Raw genomic sequence first — 21,278 nt, forward strand, 5'->3', positions numbered from 1 at the left:
CAGGTGCACTTGAGGGGCCTGCCATGAATAACAGGGGAAAATCTCCTGTCTCTGGGGAAGTTCCTAGGGTTTAGAGGTTCCCTCCCAGGAACCTGACAAAGGTCAGACCTCTCTTCGGGCTGAGGCCAAATTCTTTTTTTTTAACGTTTATTTATTTTTGAGACAGAGAGAGACAGAGCATGAACGGGGTAGGGTCAGAGAGAGAGGGAGACACAGAATCTGAAACAGGCTCCAGGCTCTGAGCAGTCAGCACAGAGCCCGACGCGGGGTTCGAACTCACGGACAGTGAGATCGTGACCTGAGCCGAAGTCCGACGCCTAACCGACTGAGTCACCCAGGCGCCCAAGGCCAGATTCTTTATTACACATAGAGCTACTTGGTTTCATGGTAAGAAGGAACAGCACTGTCAGGAACCACTTTTTTCCCAAGTTTCTTGTGCCGTATATCTGTTTAAAATTTATCACTCTTTTTATCTCCATTTATGTTAGTGGCCTATTTTGAAATAATTAAATCTATTCTTTAATTGAAGACATTTCATAAAGGGTAATAAGGTCTTTTGCCCTCTACTTTAATTTGATCTTATGAAGAGTGTTTGAATAGTAATTTACCAAGGGAGACACATTACAGTCCAATTTGATGTGGTTTGATAGGTGTACTTTATTTTCATCTTATAAAGCTTAGCATGTGGGTACAAGAAGTCTGATTGAAAGGAAGTAAAATCAGTGGAGCAATTAAACATTAACAAGGTGGGGGGCAATTATGCTAAAGTTATGTAAATAGTTTTAGATTATGTATAAGTAATTATGTTTTTCAGAGTAGTTGACAGGGCAAAAATTAGATTGCTTATTCGTTTGAGACTTAATTTTGATTTGTTTTATTTTTAAAGGTCATAATGGTTGTCTCATTTTGAGCCTTCATTTAATTTCTTGCTTGAAGGTTATTACATGATGTAGCATAACTAAATTGAACCTTTTTAATGGTAATACACAACATAAAAAATTGGAATTGGCTTTAGATTTTATATTAAAATGCTCTTTACCATCTTTTGTATGTTAAAGGCATGTCTTTGTGGTAAGAACTAAATTCATTTAAAAATACCTTTTGTGTGCTTTTGCTTATTTCCTAAAGGGATAGTTGATAAGTTAGTTGATAAGCAGACACTTGTCAAAGTAGCGAGTTACATTTTAAATCATCCTCATTTTTTTTAAAGTTTACTTATTGTGAGAGAGCATGTGTTTGCACTGCACGTTTGTGCCATCAGGGAGAAGCAGAGAGAGAGATAATTAATCTCAGGCAGGCTCCACACTGACAATTAGATGCAGGGCTCGAACCCCCACAAACTGGGAGGTCATGACCTGGACTGAAATCAAGAGTTGGATGCTTAACCAATTGAGCCACCCAGGCACCCCAAATCCTCATTTAAAAAATGTGTTGTACTTATTAAATGCATCTGTGATGATGAGGAAAAAGAATAATTGGTAGATAAATGTATTATAGCATGTATGTAGTTTGATTCTTTTTTTTAAATGTTTATTTATTGTTGATAGACCGAGTACGAACAGGGAAGGGGCAGAGACAGAGGGAGACACAGAATCTGAAGCAGGCTCCAAGGTCTGAGCTGTCAGCACAGAGCCCGACGCAGGGCTAGAACTCATGAACTGTGAGATCATGACCTGAGCCAAAGTCGGATGGATGCTTAAACAACTGAGCCACCCAGGCACCCCGCAGTTTGATTTTTTTCAATAAATTGTATTATCTCTTTTATTAAGCATGAACTTGGTTTTAAAATTTAAATCTATAAGACTCAGCCATGTAATACACTGAGATTCCATTTCCTTCTTGTATACCTTTTGTGTTCTCTAGAGTTAATAATGATTGCATATCATCATTTGCTTGATTGCTTTTATAAAAATATTTGAATATTCATTTTTCAAGCTTTCTGGCTACTGAGCTATTTTTTGTTAACCTGGTTACTTGATGGCTGAACGTAAGCAATCTTGAGCATCTTTCCTTGTTTCCTAGTAATGTCTAAGAATGTTCTGTTCTGAATTAAATAGATTCTTCAATAATCGTTTATAGAGCTGAGGTGATCTGAAACTTTTTTCTGAAAGAAAGGCTGCATTACTAGGTTAAATTAGATTGTGGGTTTCTACATTTGAGTCCAATTAAAGGACATGGATGCAAGTTGTATGACATAGTTAAAAGAGTTAAGAATTTTCAAATCTTTAGGTGATCATATTTTTTCTCTTTAATTAGAATCACATTGTTGCATTATAGTTTTTACTTGATTGATTAGCTTTAACTTTTGGTACTGTTGAGGGTATAATTTTGGTTTACTACTTTTTGGAGGCAAGAGATGGACAGCATTCCTGGAAATCTTTCAGACTTTATATATTTGTGCCTTCAATGTAAAAGAAGTACCAATGTATGTACCAAGTACATCATTTATATTGAAGTTTAGTATTGTTAAAATAGTTAACTTTTGTGAGTTTTTGTCTAACACTATTCCATTTTATTATTGGAGTAACAGGTAAGTCTTGTGGGTATAATAACTAAGGGAAACTAACATTTATTACAGGTTTAAGATACAGTTGACATAAAACATGTATATGTTTAAGGTATACAGTATGTTTATTCAACAAATGTATGTTGTAGAATAACCATTGTGTTAACTTTCAAGTATATAAAACGATACTATTAACAATAATCACCATGGTGTTGTTTAGATCCCCAGTACTTATTCACCTTATGACTGGAAGTTTGTACCCTTTGACCAATATCCCTCCATATCCTTCAGCTCCTAGGCCATAGTAACCACTACTCTACTCTCTGTTTCTCTGAGTTGGGCTTTTTTACATTTCACATACAACTGAGATCATACAGTATTTAGTATTTGTCTTTTCTTTGCTGACTTCTTTCACTTATCATGCACGTCATGTTAATGGCAGGATGCCATCCAAATGGCAGGATTTCCTTCCTTCTCATGGCTGAAAAACATCCATTGTGTATATGTACCATCTCTTCTTTATCCATTCATCCACTGAGGGACACTTCGATTATTTTCATATCTTGGCTAATGTGAATAATGCTGCAAGGAACATGGAAGTGCAGATACCATTTTGAGATCCTGTTTCCATTTTCTTTGGATCTATATCCAAGAATGGGATTGTTGGATCATGTGGTAGTGCTATTTGTAATTTTTGAAGAATCTCCATAGAGTTTTCCATAGTGGCTGTACCAATTTATATTCCCACCAGCAGTGTACAAGGATTTCCTTTCCTTCGAATCCTTGCCAACACATAGCTCATGTCTTTCTGATGATAGCCTTTCTAAAAGGTGTGAGGGGATATCTCATTGGGGCTTTGATTTGCATTTTCCTGATGATTAGTGGTTTTGAGCATCATTTTGGTACCTGTTGGCTATATGTATGTTGTCTTTGGAAAAATGTCTATCCAGTTCCTCTGCTGACTTTTTTTGCTGTAGAGTTGTATGAGTTTCTTATATATTTTAAAGAGTAACCCCTATCATATACGTGGTTTGCATATACTTTCTTCCATTCCATATGCTGCCTTTTCATCTTGCTAATGATTTTGTAGATGCTTTGGGTAAGTATGGACTTTAACAATATTAATCCTTCCTATCTGTGAACGTGGTATATCTTTCCATTTGTTTTTTCAGTTTCTTTGATCAGAGTCTTGTGGTTTTCAGTATATAAATCTTTCATCTCCTTGGTTAAATTTATTCCTATGTATTTTATTATTCTTGATGGTATTTTAACATTTATTTATTTTTGAGGGACAGAGCATGAGCAGGGGAGGGGGAGAGAGAGAGAGAGAGACACAGGATCCCAAGCAGGCTCCAGGCTCTGAGCTGTTTGTTAGCACAGAGCCAGACACGGGGCTTGAACTCACGAACTGCGAGGGTATGACCTGAGCTGAAGTCGGAGGCTCAACTGACTGAGTCACCCAGGCGCTCCTTCTTGATGGTATTTTAAAGGGGATTATTTTATTTGTTTTTTAGTTATTAAATTGTTGTCAACGTGTAGAAATGCAACTGATCTGTGTGTTGGTTTTGTATTCTGCAACTTCACTGAATTCATTAATTAGTTCTAAAGGTTTTTTAGTGGAGTCTTTAAGATTTTCTATGTATAAGATTATTTTGTGTGCAAAAACAATTTTGCATCTTTCTTTCCGATTTGGATGCCTGTTATTTTTTATATTTTTCTTACTTGATTGCTTTGATAAGGACTTCCAGTACTATGTCAAAAGGAGTGGTAAGTGGGCACCCTTGTTCCTGATTGTAAAGGAAAAACTTTCAGCCTTTTCATCACTGAATATGATGTCAGATGTGGGCTTATCGTATATAGCCTTTATTATGTTGAAGTATGATCCTCCTATATCCAGTTTGTTGAGCATTTTTATCATGAGAGAATGTTTTGTTTTTGTCAAAAGCTTTTTCTGCATCTGTTGATGATCATCTGATTTTAATCTGGCATTTGTGTCAGAATAATGCTGCCCTGGTAAAAATGGAAACTAACATTTATTGAACCTATTAAACATACTCTTTCAGTTAATCTTCTCTATGTTGGATAGATGTTAGATACGCATTTGTGTTTTGTGTTCTTCATATGTAAAAAGCAGAAGCTAGGTTCTATCTCATAGAATTGCCTTTAGGATTAAATATGAATACATGCAAATAACCTGTAATCCCACCTTGACCATAGTATAAATGCTCAATCCTTGTTAGCAATTATCATTAATATTGTTACTTTTTTTTTTATTTTTTGTTGTAATATTTAGGAAGTAAGGCTCAGTAACTCTCTTTAATTGTGACATTAAGTTATAGAACTATAGTGTGAACTAACTACAAACCCTTTTACTCTATTCCCACTCATCTTCCCATGATGCTCTCTAGCAAGGTGAATGATTGGTTCAGGGGTAGCAACACTAGCCTTCTGCCATCCAGTCCAATCCTTTCTGGGCTTCTGACACAATTACGTGTTACCTTCCTCAAAGCAAGGTGTTGTACTTCCTTCTCCCCCTATACATTAAAGATATTTTCATTATTTTTTGTAATTCACTAGCAGTTGGAACATGAGGATCTAAAATAAAATAAGAATGTTCCAAAATAGATTGCAGGGGGGCTGTTTAGGTTTTTCCTTTTTAAAATTTACTCTGACCTTTAAATGTTGTATCTGGAAAGTAACTTGATTCTCCAATCCTTCTTTGTTACGGATTAACAGCGTGTCACTGTGACTGGTCGTTGAATGTGTTTCTTTGTTAAGAGAACTTCTTTTTGTGTGGTTCTAAGAAAATCATTCTGTATTCATGAGTAGGAAAACTCAGTTACCCTTTTTGCATCTCAGCTTTGGATTTGAATACTAGCTTTATTGCTCATTTCCTAATAGCAGTTCCTATGTGCATTAATCAAGCATTTTTAAGGTATATACAACATACTCAACCCAAGATCAGCATTTACCAAAGTATGTTTTTTATGAAGGTAAAATGTAGTCATTATAGTATAGGAAATTTTGGGTTGAATAAAGTTTTAAATATTTCTTTATTGACTAATCTTCACAAGTTTTTTTTATGTGCATTATAAATCTCCCATCAGGATAATATATTATATGGCCTTTTATAAAACTTAACACACTAGCTCTCCCCCCCCCCCCTTATTTTTTTAAGAATATACTTTGAGAGAACTCCATTTGACTACAGACACTTTGGAATGTTAGGTTGATTTTCAACTCAACTGGGAATTCAGGACAAATGACATGACTAAGCAGCAGATACACAGTTAGAATGTATTGAGCAGAGAACCCCCAGAAAATCAGTAAACGTGGGTTGTGAATGATGTACAAGGCCCTGTAAAACAGTTGTTCTCAGGCTTCTTGGTTGTAGGATCCTTAATACATTCTTAGAAATTAAAGGCCAGAGAGGTTTGGGGTTATACCTATTGATAGTTACTGCATTAGAAATTAAAAAAATATTTTACAGTATGTATTAATTCATTTTAATGTAATTTGTTTCATGTAAACATAAGGAACTTTAAAAAATAACTTTTCTACAAGAAAAGATTATGATGAGAATGACATTGCTTTGTGTTTTTCACATTTTAATGTCTGGTTTAAAATAGAGTTGAATTCTCATATCTGCATTTTTTTTCTTTAAACATTTATTTATTTTGAGAGAGAGAGCACGCGCAAGGATGGGAGGGGCAGAAGAAGAATCCCAGTAGGCTTGCGCTGTCAGCATAGGAGCCAGATGCAGGGCTCGAACCCACAAACCATAAGATCGTGACCTGAACTGAAACCAAGACTTGGATGCTTAACGTCCTAGACACCCCCTTATATCTGCTTCTGTATTCAATCTCGGTGCTTGATTGAATGTTTGATTGAATTGCATCAAGCATCCTTTGGAAAGGTCCATTGTACTCATGAGAGAATTAAGAGTATAAAGGCAAATGAAACCTTAAATCACTATGAAAATAACTTTGACTTGGCTGATCCCATCAAGAGAGGTTGTAAGTTATTCAGAGTCTCCAGTCCATACCTGTAGAATTGCTGGTGTAGTAAATACAAATGTTAACTAGATTACTTCCTAAGAGCTTGTCCTTTGAATTTGGATTGCATAGATTGGAATTTTGGCTGCACTTCTTGACGTTAACATCCCGTTTCCTAATTTGTTAAGTGGAGTTACTAATAGAACCTACCTTGTAAGATGGTTAGAATTAAATAAACTTAGGCCTGTAAAATGGTATAATAAGTACCATGAAATAAATAAATGAAATGTTGCTGTTCATTATTATTTCAAAATTTTAGTCCTGTTATGACACTTTTGTTCACAATTTTCCATTGGCTTGCCAACTCGTTTGAGGTAAAAGCCAAAGCCTTTACTGTGGCTTACAAAGTTGTTTTTTTTGGGGGGATCTGATTTTTTTGTTACCTCTCGCTGTGCTCATATACTTGTTTTGACCTCACATCCCCTCTTCACTGTCTTGTTCATCAAACACCAATCATATCCTTTCTTAGGTCCTTTGTATGGGATTTTTTCTCCATTTAACGTTTATTTCTTCAGATACTGGCATGTTTTGGCCTCCCCCTTCTTTGGGTTTTTATTTTAATGTCACCTCAGCAAAATCTTTGTTTCATTTAACGCTTCCGTGTATGTATATAGGTACACACTGCTTTATTTTTCTGTAGGATTTTCCTTCCTTCCTTCCTTCCTTCCTTCCTTCCTTCCTTCCTTCCTTCCTTCCTTCCTTCCTTCCTTCCTTCCTTCCTATTTGAGAGAGAATGTGAGTGCAGGAAAGGGAGAGAATGAATCCCAAGCAGAGCCTGACCCAGGGTTCGATCCCACAACTCTGGGATCCTACCCTGAGCTAAAATCAAGAGTTAGACGCTCAACCAACTGAACTGCCTAGCTGCCTCGAGGAGTTTCTGTTTTCTAATGTACTAGGTATTACTTATTTGTCTCTTTTCTACTAGAATTTAAGCTCCATTAGAGATAGATGGGGTTTTGTTTATTTTTTTATTTTTTGTTTTTTATTTTGGTCTTACTTTTCATTACTGTGTCTTCAATACCTATAATGATGCTAGGTGTGTATTTAGGCACTGAAAAAATATTTTTTTTTTTTGAGTGAATCATTATCATTACTGCAAAGAGGAAAGAATGGTTTCCACTTCTCAGAAACGTGTGGTTTCAATAGGACAGTGCCTCTGAAATAAAATGAACATGTAAAGCAGTTAGTTTGGCATTTTGGACATGTAGAAGTACTCATTAGTTGGTAGCTGTTATTGAAGGATAAGCAAAGAAAGAACAGAATTAGACATTTAAGTTAGAAATTACCTGAGTAAAAGAAAACTGCATTTGCATCTCAGGATCTAGGGTAGATACTCTTTAGGGACATATTGAAAAATATAGGTTGGAACTATATTGTGGAGCTTCTTGGATTATTCTGTAAGTAATGAGTTATTGCATAATTCTAAGGCAGACGTGCTGTGATGAAAGTGGTAGATTTGGAAGATGAATCCAATAGTAGTCCTTGAGGTTGATTGGAGACCCTTTTGGTATAGCTTAACTGGAAATTAAAACATTAGCAAATTTATAAAAAATAAAACTTTTACAAAATCATAAATTATGCTCAATTATTAATGACCTGAAATTGTACAGTAGTATAAAATGATCATTTGGTTACAAGTTGCGTATCTTGAACTATTTATGCAATTGCCAACTTTTAATATATCTTTTCATTTACAACCAAGAGCTTTGATTTAAAATAAACCAAGATGTTTATATTGGTAACTAACTTACTAAATATACTAATATAGGGCAAAGTATGTTTAGTCCAGCAAACATTGGTCAGCCACGAAAGACAACATTATCTCCTGCACAGTTGGATCCTTTTTATACTCAAGGAGATTCTCTGACTTCTGAAGATCACCTCGATGACACTTGGGTAACTGTGTTCGGGTAAGGTTTCTGAATCATTTACCTTTCCAAAAAAACTAAACACCAAACACTCCTTAACATTTCATAATAAATATTATCAAATGTCCCCCCCCAAAAAAATATTGCACAGCAAACACGCATGTACCCACCACCTACCTTCTACAGTTGTTAATATTTTACTTCATTTGTTTTACGTTCCATTAATTCATCTTTCTTTGTTGGTACATTTCAGAATAAGTTGCACACATTAGTACAAATCATGCTGACACTTCAGCATGCTATTATTAATTAGTGTTCAGTATTTGTTGATACTTTAAAAAAAATTATCTGCTTCTCAGATGTATTTTCTTTAGTGTATTTGCTGGATAACGGAACAGAAATCCTTCTTTAGACTTACGAAGCTCCCTTCTTTCTAGTGGTTATTCTCCCTCAATTGGACTTAACCAGTTTGGAACTAACAAATTGAATTTCATTTGTGTATAGATGTGTGTGTGTGTGTGTGTGTGTGTGTATGCATATATGTCACAAGGTTGGTACTTTATAGTCACAGGATATTGGATATTAGTAGACATTGTACATGATATTCCTGGATACATTTTGAATAGATTTTTAGATCCAAAAAAGTACTTTAAAGCATTTTGGAGATCATATTGCATCATTTCCATATGAGAAAACTGAGGTGTTAGAGTAAGTGATTTATTCAGGGGTTTACATATAGTTATTAGTAAAGTGTCAGCAAAAAACCTTAGGTCTTTTGATTTTTAAGTTGTTACTGTTCATGCCATGCTACATAAGGTTTGCTTCTGAAAGTGTGATAAGTCCTACTGATATTGGACCTTACTATATTTAGTTTTGGGGTAAAAAATATAACAATAACACTTGAGCTTCTTGAAGAAAGAACAATGCACAGTAAATGTTAGTGCATTTGAATAGACTATATTCAGTTTATTTAAAATTTAAAAATTCAAAAGTAAATGTATAAGAATATACAATGAAAAGTTTTCCTTCCCGTTTGTGTCCCCAACTACAGTTTTTCTCCCCTTTAAGGCAGTAATTGCCACCTGTTTTTTGTGTCACCTTCCAGAGAGAGTCTATGTGTTATTGATTCTGTTTAGGTAAAAAAGCAAGATCATTGCTTTCCTTTATTCCCAGAAAGCCCATGCATAGCTCATAGCAATTGGATGGCTTCTTGACTTTTTTCTTTTTGTGTGTGTGTTTAAATTTTCATACTCTCTCACAACATGGCTATGTTTTTGAATTTGGGTGTCCCATCCCAAGTCTGTCAGGCTCAGTAATGTGTCACTTTTAAGATTCCATAGTAATTGGATAAATTACTTGAATATCTTCTGCTAGTCTTTTTCTTCATTTTTAAGATACACACTTTTCCACCTATTAACTTTCTGTTGGTTTTATGTTTTAGTAACCCTCTGTATGAGTTTGATTGCGAGAACTGAAATGTTTTCTTCTAAGAGATAAAATATTTTATTTTGACTGTTTATAGGATAGTACATCTAAAATATATATGTTCTTTGATAATTTAACTTTTTCCTACTGACTCAAGGTCATCATGATATATCATTTGTTGTTTTGGGGTAGTTCTTTTATAGGGTATTGAAATGTTTCCACTCAAAGTGGTCGTAGAGTCTTAGAATTACATTTTATTTTTCAAGTACCTCCCCTCTCTTGGAACCATTATTTCTCTTTCATTTTTATTTTCTTCAGCTCTTCTTTGTAGGCTTTGCCTCATTTGTTGCTTTTCTTTGAGGTTAGAAATTTTATATCCAAACATACATAACAAAATAAAATTTCAGTCCTGAATGCAAGCTCTCGATAACTAAAGCTACTGGTTAAGGAAACTCCAGATTTTCAACTTAAAATAGCTTCATTGTTTGGACTATAAAAGTAATAATACCTCATAAAATATTTTTAAACCATAAGGAACTTTATAAAGAAGAAAAGAAAAATCACTTAAAAATTTTCAGAGATATATGGCTATTAAAATCTTGGTAACCACCCTTTTAAATGTTTCTATGCTAATGATGCTGGTATTGATTTTCATTTTTGATTTAGAACTAAACTTCTGAATTTTCAGTTGGTACTCAGTGTGTAAATAATATGACCATATAATTTAAAATTCTTTTCCTTTTAATAGCTGTAGTATACCTAAGTATTTCACACACACACATAGACGCACGCATATATGCCCTCGTAGAATAAATTATATACATAGCTGTGACATGATAATTCTTTTCTAAGAGTGTGATAATGGCAGTGAGAGTGGAATTTTAGAGATTTCATATGTGGAATCTGGGGATGGGGAAGAATGACTGAGTCAAAACTAATTTTAACATATTTGCTTTTGAGTAATGGGCAATGATATATTTAGCTGATACAGAGGAAAACAGAATGATCAGGGATCTCCTATTAATATTCTAGTCCATTGGGGGGAACTTACCTTGAAATACTTATATGTAGGGTAATTTGCATTTGTATTTATTATGGAAGTTGACTGTTTGGACAACTCTTTTTTCAGGTTTCCTCAAGCATCTGCTTCCTATATATTATTACAATTTGCACAGTACGGGAATATCTTAAAACATGTGGTAAGGCTTACTTCTTTTCAGTTCAAGATTTAGTGTGAAGAAAGAGAAGCTGTGAATTGAGGGAGACTTTGCTCCTGAATATTGTCTGCTTTTTTCCAAACTTAAAAGTTTTTCTTTCTTTTTTTAAGTTTTCATTGAATATGTCTGTTAGAGTCTAGAAGGCTAGAGGTTGCATAGTAGTTAATAAAAGGGATAAAGAGAGAAGATAAGAGAGCGAGAATTTCATGCTCCCCTCCTCTTTCCTTAAATGCTTTATAGTCTCAACAAAAATTACACCAAATATTATATAACTGTCTTCCAGTATCCGCTTGTTTTATTGGAGATGAAAGAAAAGAGAAGTTCCTTATTTACAGAGTTCATAGGGCTTTTTTAGCTTGTAGAGAGCTTTTTAAAAACAAGTATCTTACCTTGTCTTACCTATAACAAGTTATAAATAACAAATCTTTTTTTTGTTATCAGGGATTGACTTAATTCCTACAGAAATAATATTGATGAATACAGTTTTTAACAATTTCATAGCAAGGGTTAGTAAGATCTTTTTATAAGAAACAATTATCTTTTGAGAATTACTTTCAGAGAATTTTTGCCACGTATTCTTTATATTGGAGAATTGAGAGGTAGAAATTATTGAAACTGTTTAATAGGATTTTTGTTGAATCCTAGCATTCAGTTTGTTATGGGGCATCAAATAAAAAGTAGAAGCATATATATCTTCTTATCTTTGTATCTTCTAATGAAATTCATGGTTAGGTTTTATATATTTTATGTTTTAAGGGACAACTTCATTCTTTGCAGATGTCTAACACAGGAAATTGGATGCATATTCGTTATCAATCTAAACTGCAGGCTCGGAAAGCCTTAAGCAAAGATGGGAGGATTTTTGGAGAGTCCATCATGATTGGTGTAAAACCATGTATAGATAAAGTAAGTTATTGCTGATGTAAGGAAAATGGCTTCATCTGTATGAAGAGTACAAGTCTAAGTATAGACGTTGGCAGTTACGTCACTTTGCTTCACTGTGCCCCTTTTTCTTACTTCGTAAAATATGATGTTATAGTATTGTTTTCATGGGAAGCCAAATTTTTAGTCATGGGACTTTAGAATTTAGAGGTAATCCATCCTGACTCCTTCATTTTATAGATAAAGAGGCCAATGGGACTTGGGTAACTTATCTAGAGTTGTTAAAGGTAAGATCTAGATTTTAGGTCTCCTAACTTCTAGCTCATTCTCCTGTGCAAAAGCAACATAAAAATCTTTAAATACTTCAAAGGAATGCTGCTCTTTCAAAATGAAATACTTCACATGAATGGTAACAGGGTTAACTATTTAATGGCTCAAACTTTTTAGTCATTTAAAATTTTTTTTTTTTTTCCCAACGTTTATTTATTTTTTGGGACAGAGAGAGACAGAGCATGAACGGGGGAGGGGCAGAGAGAGAGGGAGACACAGAATCGGAAACATGCTCCAGGCTCTGAGCCATCAGCCCAGAGCCCGACGCGGGGCTCGAACTCACGGACCGCGAGATCGTGACCTGGCTGAAGTCGGACGCTTAACCGACTGCGCCACCCAGGCGCCCCAGTCATTTTATTTTAAAATGTTTAAAAACTATTATATGCCTATAAATAATACTGAGAACAATTTGTACTTCATGGCTTGTAAAATCATCATAATTGTTCTTTAGTAATTATACATGAACTTCTGTCTACCAGGCACTGTGCTCATATATACACATTAATGTGCAAAGCAGGTCTGTCTCCTGTTCTTACAATCTGTGGTTACTTTAGAGTTCTGTAATTATTATATCATGCTGTAACAGATGTTTGTAGAGACCAGAGGAGAATCTGGGGTTCCTGGCTACTAAGTAGCACTGGAATTTCATGCCCTACTTCCCCCAGGATTTCCCCAAGAATCTTCTTTTTTCTCCCTTGAGGGTTTTTCATAGTATTTTTTAGAAGATTTTTACTCTTGTGAGTCTCTAGGCATCTTGAGGATGTTTGAGATCACTGAAGTGAGCTTTCTGGTTGAGCATTAGATCTCAAATACTAGCTAAGAAGCATGTATTGCTTTATCAAGCCTAAAATTGTTTGAAAGTTTAATTAGATCAAATAAAGTGTGCCTCTTTCAATAAATTTTTTTTTTTTAAGTAGGGTGTAATAGTGGATAATAGCATATTATGTTTATAAACAGAGAAGTTCTTTACCTTTCTTTCTCCAGAGTGTTATGGAAAACCATGACAGGTGTGCTTTGTCATCTCCACCTCTAGCCTTTACACCACCAATCAAAACTGTAGGCACACCAACCCAGCCTGGAAGTGCTCCTAGGATTTCTACCATGAGACCTCTTGCTACAGCATACAAAGCTTCTACTAGTGACTATCAGGTATTTTAAAAATTAGATAAAGATAAACTTGAAAAAGTGAAATGCATAGCATGTTTAACCATTGGATTGTGTGCCATTAAATATTTCTTATGTGATTGCCTTGATGAAATCCCTATAAATTTGCATTCTTAAATTCCTTATTTTAAAAATTATAGTTTTTGGCCAATTGAAAACTTACCTTGAATTTAAAAAAAATTTTGCGGAGGGCACCTTTTGGGATGAGCACTGGGTGTTGTATGGAAACCAATTTGTCAATAAATTTCATATATAAAAAAAAAAATTTGCCATTATTTAAAACATTTTGAGAGTTTTAGTTTTTTCTAAGTTATACTTGCATACATTGAAGTTTCTCTTATGAACATCTCTGGTGTGAGGGAATATTAAAAAACTTGTTGAACTGATGACTAAATCTGATGGTCTCACAAATGAAGAACCTCACTCATGTTGGAGTAGCTGTGGTTATCAAAGAGACCTTTGACCAGTTCCCATTTCACTGTTTCTCGTTTCAAAAAAGTTTAAAGGGAAAGTTCATTATATTCATTGAAGAATGATAGAAGTATTATGACTCTCATTCAGTATGTTACTGTCTCCTACTTAATTAATCAGGTTCTGAACTTGCCTAGTCACAGACACAGGTCCTGAAACAGCAAATAAAACATTTTTAATTTAGTAAGATAGAGAGTGACAATTTAGTCTTTTGATTTCCCCTGAAATTTGGAGACTAGGACTGGATTTTTCATTAAGGTTTTCTTTTAAACCAGTCCTGTCTCTTTTATAGTAGGCTCCATGCCTGGTGTGGGGCTTGAACTCATGTCCCTGAGATCAAGAGTCAGATGCTCTGCCAACTGAGCTAGCCAGGCACCCCTAAGGATTTTAAAACCCTCATCTCTTGTAGCTTTTGTATTGTTTGTTCAGTTTTCTGATATAAGGAGAAGATATAATTTGTCTTGCCAAAGGAATAGGATTTTGTGCTTTAAAGCATAACGTTGTTCTAACTAAATCCCTGTCTTCTTTAAATATACAATTCGGTACCACAAATGCATTTAACTGTTTGGCTCTTTTAAATTAGCCATTAACTCTAGAATTGACTATGATACTTAAGAAACTATAGCCTAACAATTGTGTGTGCTTTTTTAATAGGTTATTTCTGACAGACAGACGCCAAAAAAAGATGAAAGCCTTGTATCCAAAGCAATGGAGTACATGTTCGGCTGGTAGTATAGTAAGAGCTAAGAATCACCTACCACGGAGGAGGCTGCTACACTAAAACAGAGTTAGCCCAGTACTGCCAGCTTGCCTTTGGTTAGTTATATAACCACTCTTGGCAGTGCTGAATCGCTCTCTCTCACTTTCTTAGAAGCCTTTTTTCTTTAAGGATACAGCATATTTGTAGCTTGCACTTTAAAAGATGATTGAGATATGTTTTAAAGAAAACAAAAAATCCCTGTAAATAGGATTTTGTGCTTTCTGTGTTAGTGCATGCTTTAAGCACAAAAAACTCAGCATTGATTACTGTAAATTGTATAATTGAATTTGTGGTGAGGTTTTGTAGTCTTCATGAGTTGGTGGGGTGAATTTCATGAAGGGTAAACTATACAACTCCTAACAATACACAAAGATTATAATCAACCAATTTGAATTATGGTTTTTTAATTTAGATAGTATTTAATATTTTAATTATCCTTGTTTATATATGTCCTGTCATGGATTGTCATCTTTCAGTATTCTAAAGTCAAAAGTCTTTTTAAAAACCTACTAAAGTTTCGTGATAATAAACTTTGTCAATTCTATATATTAAACATTTTTTGAAAGTGATTTATTTTATTAACTATTTAAAAAAATTTGAAGTGTCTGCTGAAATAGAGAAAATACATCATGAATCTCCACATACTGTAATCTAGCTTTAATAACCATATAACCATAAATATTTTGCCATAGTGGTTTCTTCTCTCTCCCTTTTGTTTAAAGCATATCTCAGATGTGATGTCATTTTAATCTAAGTACTTGAGGATATATCAAAAAAAGAACATTCCCACTTGTATCAGTATCATACCTAACAGAATTAGTAAGTTTCTTAATATCTAATATATAGCCCATTAAAAAATTTCCCAGTTATCTCCAAAATATATTTATGGTTGGGTAGTACAAATCACTATCTAGAGTAGGTGTACATGATATATTTGATTATTTTGTCTTTTAAGTATCTTGAAATCTAAATTAGCTCCTGCTCTCTTTACACTGTGACTTCTTGAAGGAATTGTGAGAGTTGCCTACAGTGTCTCATAGACTGAATGTGGTCAGTTGCTTTTTTTGTTTAACTTGTTCTGTCATTTATCCCATATCCTAAAAGTTGGATCTAGGGAAGATTAATTAAATTCTGATTTCTTTTTTTTCTTTTTTGAGCAACAATACTTGATTGTATGGTGCAATTTATATTTAATCAAGAGACATTTAATCTGGTTGTCCCACTTTTACTGAGGCTCAAATTGGTCATTGGGCACATGGGTAGAAGCCCAGCACCTTGTTGGAAAATTCCTCATAACGTTCTTGCATTATGTTTTTGAAAGCATACATTAGTGATATTTGCCTGAATAAGTTATTTCATTAAGGTTTGCAAAATGATTTTCCAAATCTATTATTTCTGTTGCATTTATTACCTGGAATTCTTTTATATATAAAAACTTTGCTCCACCCACTAGGGCTATTTGGTTACATGGAATATATTCATACCAAAATGGCAGGATAAAGATTTGATCCTTTTCCTTTGTTATTTTTCAGAATAACTCTTGGTGCACTGGAAACTCTAATTGGTGTCCAGTGACTTAAAAAAAAATGTTTTTCTCTGCAGTATCACTATGCACTTAGAGCGTTTTTTTGTTTTTTTGTTTTAAATTCATTGTGTTAGTCACTTGGTGTCATTAGTCTTTTGTTCAAATTATCACCCTTGGCCAGTGAGAACCTCATTAAGCTGGCTCTTGAGTGAAAAGGCCTTTAATTGAAATAATATTTCACCGTAGTATAGGTATCTAGGTAATCAGCATCTCTTTATCTTCAATACTTCTTGATAAAGAATAACTAAAATAACACGTTGTATGGAAAGTATTGATATGCCTTTTAAATCACAGCAAACTACCATTAAAGATTTGTTTAGTTCTCTGAGGTGAAGTGTGATACTAAGGACTGTACTGGCCTGGTGAAAATCCATTTATCGTTATAGAGCATTTTTATTCTGATACTTACATATTGAAGTCTTTCTATTCCAACTTAAAATAGGATTTTATTTTATATCTTCTAACATACAGAACTCAGGTATTCAAAGTAGAACTGTGGCTACTAGATCCCATTAAACCCTAGCATTTGTATTTGAGTTTTATACATTTTTGTAAAAGGATTATACTTTTTGTTTCTTTTGAGAGGTCATTTTATTTCTGTAGACCTTCGTGGAGCATGAAGTTTGCTTTCTGACTAAAAGTATTTGTTTGCTATGTTTGGGTTTGTGTTTTTATCCAGTGTTTTATCTTACTTGTCTTTATCTCCATCACATCATTTACTTAAAAAGAGCCAGGAAACCTATAAATCTATCAGACTAACACATCTATGACATAAACTTACACAATGTTACATGCCAATTATATCTCATTTTAAAAAGTATATAAAATAATAAAACAAAAAACAAACTGAACAGAAAACAGCTAGGAAAATCTAAGAAAGCAAACTCCCATATTTTTCAATGCTACAAAACACAACAGAATTGGGAACTGAGAAAGCTAGAAAAGTTACCCTGAACCAAGACTCTTCCTAAAAGTTCAGAAAAGCTGATTTCACACAAAAATAAGTAACAAAAAACTATAGTCATGCAAAGTTGTTATACAAAATAAGAGGATAAGGAACAAAGTATCATATAGACATTGGAAGCACACCAGAAAGGCATGCCCATAATAGATCAAAACTATGACCCGGTTATTTAAAAATGACTTCTAAGATGTTTTGGGGTAACTGAGTGGCTCAGTTGGTTAAGTGTCCGACGTCAGCTCAGTTCATGATCTCGCCGTCCGAGAATTCAAGCCCCGTGTCGGGCTCTGTGCTGACAGCTCAGAGCCTGGAGCCTGCTTTAGATTCTGTGTCTCCCTCTCTGCCCTCCCCTGCTCACGCTGTCTCTCTCTCTTACTCTCTCTCTCAAAAATGAATAAATGTCAAAAATTTTTTTTAAATAACTTCTATCATTTGAAAGTGATCCGAAGTATGAAAGAATACCAATAATCAGAATTTTTTAAATTTGGGAAAGTACTAGAAATAAAAGGAAGAATAATTTGGAAATGAAGACTAAACTAGACTAAACACAAAAGCAGGTAATGCCTTATGGGAACTAGAATGTCAAAAAGTAGGATGGCCTTAGAAATCAGAAAAGATATAAAAAGGATTTGTGGGAAAATGACAAAAGATATTTATTTTATAACATAATTCTATAATGAAATATATATAATATATAATAAATATATATACATATATGTACGTATATATGTATATATATGTGTATATATATGTGTGTGTGTGTATGTATATATATAACAAATTACATGAAGAATACTTTGCTAAAAAAAATACTTGGAGCTACATATTGAAAGAAAACCCTGCCTACCTGAGAATGTTCTCCTATGTAAAAACTTCTCATTTGGCTTTAGACAAACAGCCAGTGACTTAGAAGAGCAAAACTTATATGGCACTATGCCAGGAGCAAATACTACATTTAAGATACTTGGGAGGAAAAATATGAACAAAATATTTTATTTCCAACAAAACTGATTTTGAAGTGTAAAAATTACTTCTTACATATCAGTTTGCAGGAATTCAGGAAACATGTTTTCCTTGAGTGCTTCCTGGGAAATGGAGCACAGAATGTGCTCAGATGAGCTAAATAACTGGAAAGCTGTTGACACAAAGTCTTTGGTGAGCATTAAATTTGACATCACATCATGACCAAAGTGCTGACCAGGTTCATTGCTTGAAGCTTAATCCGCTGGGTGGATTTTCCCTCATTGCTTTCAAGTCCACTCTGTGTCTAATATGGCATCAGTCAGTGTGGTTGGCCTACAGCAAGCTGATCCTTCTGTGAATAAAGCCTGGATTTCCTTTCCCCTCTTGGCTGATGGTAGTGAACTCCAATTAAGTCATAGATTGTGAAAGGGAGAGGTGTTAGTACCTTGGAGGTAAGTGATTTAGAGTTCTGGGCCATTTTTTCTTGAAACTTGGGAGCCTGTGGACCTGCTTGGGAGCCATCCTGAATGTACCATGGATTATTACCATGCTGGCCAGGCTGGTGGCTTGGTGAATCTGACAGTACTGAGCTTTTGTGATGGGCAGCTTTGGTGACATGGTTGATATACTATGTAACTGATTAGTTACTAAGTCACTTGGTGTGGTACCCTCTCTCACTGTGGCCCCACTAAAACTTAGGAATAGGTTAAAGCATTGTCCCCATGTATTTTGTGTTGTCTCAAAAATCCAGAAGGCTGCCGAGTGCTGTAACTTTTTTAGTGGTAGTAGGAGCAAGATACACTAATTTATTCTTTGGAGAGAGATGTCTCAGCATGCCCCAGTGGTAGAACTTCATAACTTCACCAATGTAGTAGAACTGAGTTTTTGTGCTTTACCTCCTACAACTGGCATACATTTGTCTTTAGAGGATGTCTTGAGTATTTGCCACTTACCTTCTTGCAGGTTTAGTGAACATGATGCCATCAATGCACACTATGTGAATAATCAAGAGTTCTCTGACTGGAAGACAGATTTGCCCACTGTTAGACAGGGGTGGGCCAGGGCTCCATTTATCACCAGACCTTATGGCCTCATGCTAACAGGAACCATGAGAACATCTGGGTTCATCAGTGTCACCCTATGACCTTGTATCAGCCCCTAAAATCTCTGGATATTTCTCTTTGGTGCACTTTGAAAAATGAAGACTCTGGAGAATTGCTACTGTATATACTTGCTATGGCATTGAAAATTCCTTTCTCAGTTGGAACTTGCCTCCCATTTCATTTGGGTCTAACAGTTGAATCCTATCTGTACACTGGGCTGTGGGGTGGCTGACCTCAGTCTTCTGCATATCTGGTCTTGATCTTTTTAGATTGTATGTAAAACAAAACCTCTTGGCTTCCTTTCCCTTTCTCCTTTTTAAGAAACATTTAGTTGCCCAATAAGACATAAATACAGAACATTAAAATACACTTTAATGAATTATAAGGTGAATAATCTTGTAACTACCACTCATCAAGAAATAGAATCTTAACCAGCAATGTCCATATGCCCCATTCCAACTTCTATCCTCTTCTTCCCCCACAAAATTAAACACTACTATAATTGTATTTTTTGTAGGTCCAGGTAGTAGGCTTTAAAAGAGTTGGGATTTCTACCTGATGTAGAAAGCTGGTGAAAGTTAAAATTCTTAATGAGGTGGTAAGATTTTTGAATGTTAATGAAGCAAAAGTATAGCTGTTGTAACTCCAAAATCCAGTTTTGGAAATTAACTGGTTAGTAAATAAGTTGGATCAATATTATTTTAACTTACAATTTTTTTACATTTTATTTTTACTTTTTAAAAATTTACATCCAAATTAGCATGTAATGCAACAATAATTTCAGGAATAGATTTTTTAGTGCCCCTTACCCATTTAGCCCATCCCCCCTCCCACAGCTCCTCTAGTAACCCTCAGTTCTCCATATTTATGAGTCTCTTCTGTTTTGTTCCCCTCCCTGTTTTTATATTATTTTTGTTTCCCTTCCCTTATGTTCATCTGTTTTGTTTCTTAAAGTCGTCATATGAGTGAAGTCATATGATTTTTGTCTTTCTCCAACTAATTTCACTTAGCATAATACCCTCCAGTTCCATCCTCGTACTTGCAAATGGCAAGATTTCATTCTTTTTGATTGCCGAGTAATACTCCATTGTGTGTGTATGTGTATGTGTGTGTGTATATATATACACATACATACATATATATATGTATGTATATATCTATATATATCTATATATATCACATTTTCTTTATCCATTCATCCATCGATGGACATTTGGGCTCTTTCCATACTTTGGCTATTGTTGATAGTGCTGCTATAAACATGGGGTTGTATGTGTTCCTTTGAAACAGCACACCTGTATCCCGTGGATAAATGCCCAGTAGTGCAATTGCTGGGTCATAGGGTAGTTCTATTTTTAGTTTTTTGAGGAACCTCCGTACTGTTTTCCAGAGTGGCTGCACCAGCTTGCATTCCCTACAACAATGCAAAAGAGATCCTCTTTCTCTGCATCCTCGCCAACATCTGTTGTTGCCTGAGTTGTTAATGTTAGCCATTCTGACAGGTGTGAGGGGGTATCTCATTGTAGGTTTGATTTGTATTTCCCTGATGATGAGTGATGTGGAGCATTTTTTCATGTGTTGGTTGGCCATCTGGATGTCGTCTTTGGAGAAGTGTCTATTCATGTCTTTTGCCCATTTCACTGGATGATTTGTTTTTTTGGGTGTTGAGTTTGATAAGTTCTTTATAGATTTTGTATACTAACCCTTTATCTGATATGTCATTTGCAAATATCTTCTCCCAACTGTCAGTTGCCTTTTAGTTTTGCTGATTGTTTCCTTCGCTGTGCAGAAGCTTTTTATTTTGATGAGGTCCCAGTATAGTTCATTTCTGCTTTGGCTTCCCTTGCCTCCAGAGACGTGTTGAGTAAGAAGTTGCTGCAGCCAAGATCAAAGAGGTTTTTGCCTACTTTCTCCTCAAGGATTTTGATGGCTTCCTGTCTTACATTGAGGTCTTTCATCCATTTTGAGTTTATTTTTGTGTATGGTGT

General features: G+C 34.8%; 1 protein-coding gene across 3 annotated transcripts in view; it reads left to right on the forward strand.

Annotated features, from left to right (window-relative positions):
- The window catches only part of NUP35 (nucleoporin 35), a 35,676-nt gene extending 20,445 nt beyond the window's left edge, over nt 1-15,231 (forward strand). For 2 of the 3 annotated variants that reach the window (XM_030324576.2, XM_030324579.2), the window contains exons 5-9: nt 8,330-8,471; nt 10,984-11,053; nt 11,849-11,977; nt 13,268-13,432; nt 14,573-15,231. In XM_030324576.2, the coding sequence (XP_030180436.1) occupies nt 8,330-8,471; nt 10,984-11,053; nt 11,849-11,977; nt 13,268-13,432; nt 14,573-14,650 (584 nt within the window). In that variant the 3' untranslated portion in view covers nt 14,651-15,231. The remainder of the gene's footprint in view (nt 1-8,329; nt 8,472-10,983; nt 11,054-11,848; nt 11,978-13,267; nt 13,433-14,572) is intronic. The other variant, XM_030324581.1, reaches the window with a different exon arrangement.
- The last annotated feature ends 6,047 nt before the right edge of the window (nt 15,232-21,278 follow it).

Source organism: Lynx canadensis, chromosome C1 (assembly GCF_007474595.2).
Source record: "Lynx canadensis isolate LIC74 chromosome C1, mLynCan4.pri.v2, whole genome shotgun sequence".
In the NCBI taxonomy this organism is placed as follows: Eukaryota; Metazoa; Chordata; class Mammalia; order Carnivora; family Felidae; genus Lynx; species Lynx canadensis.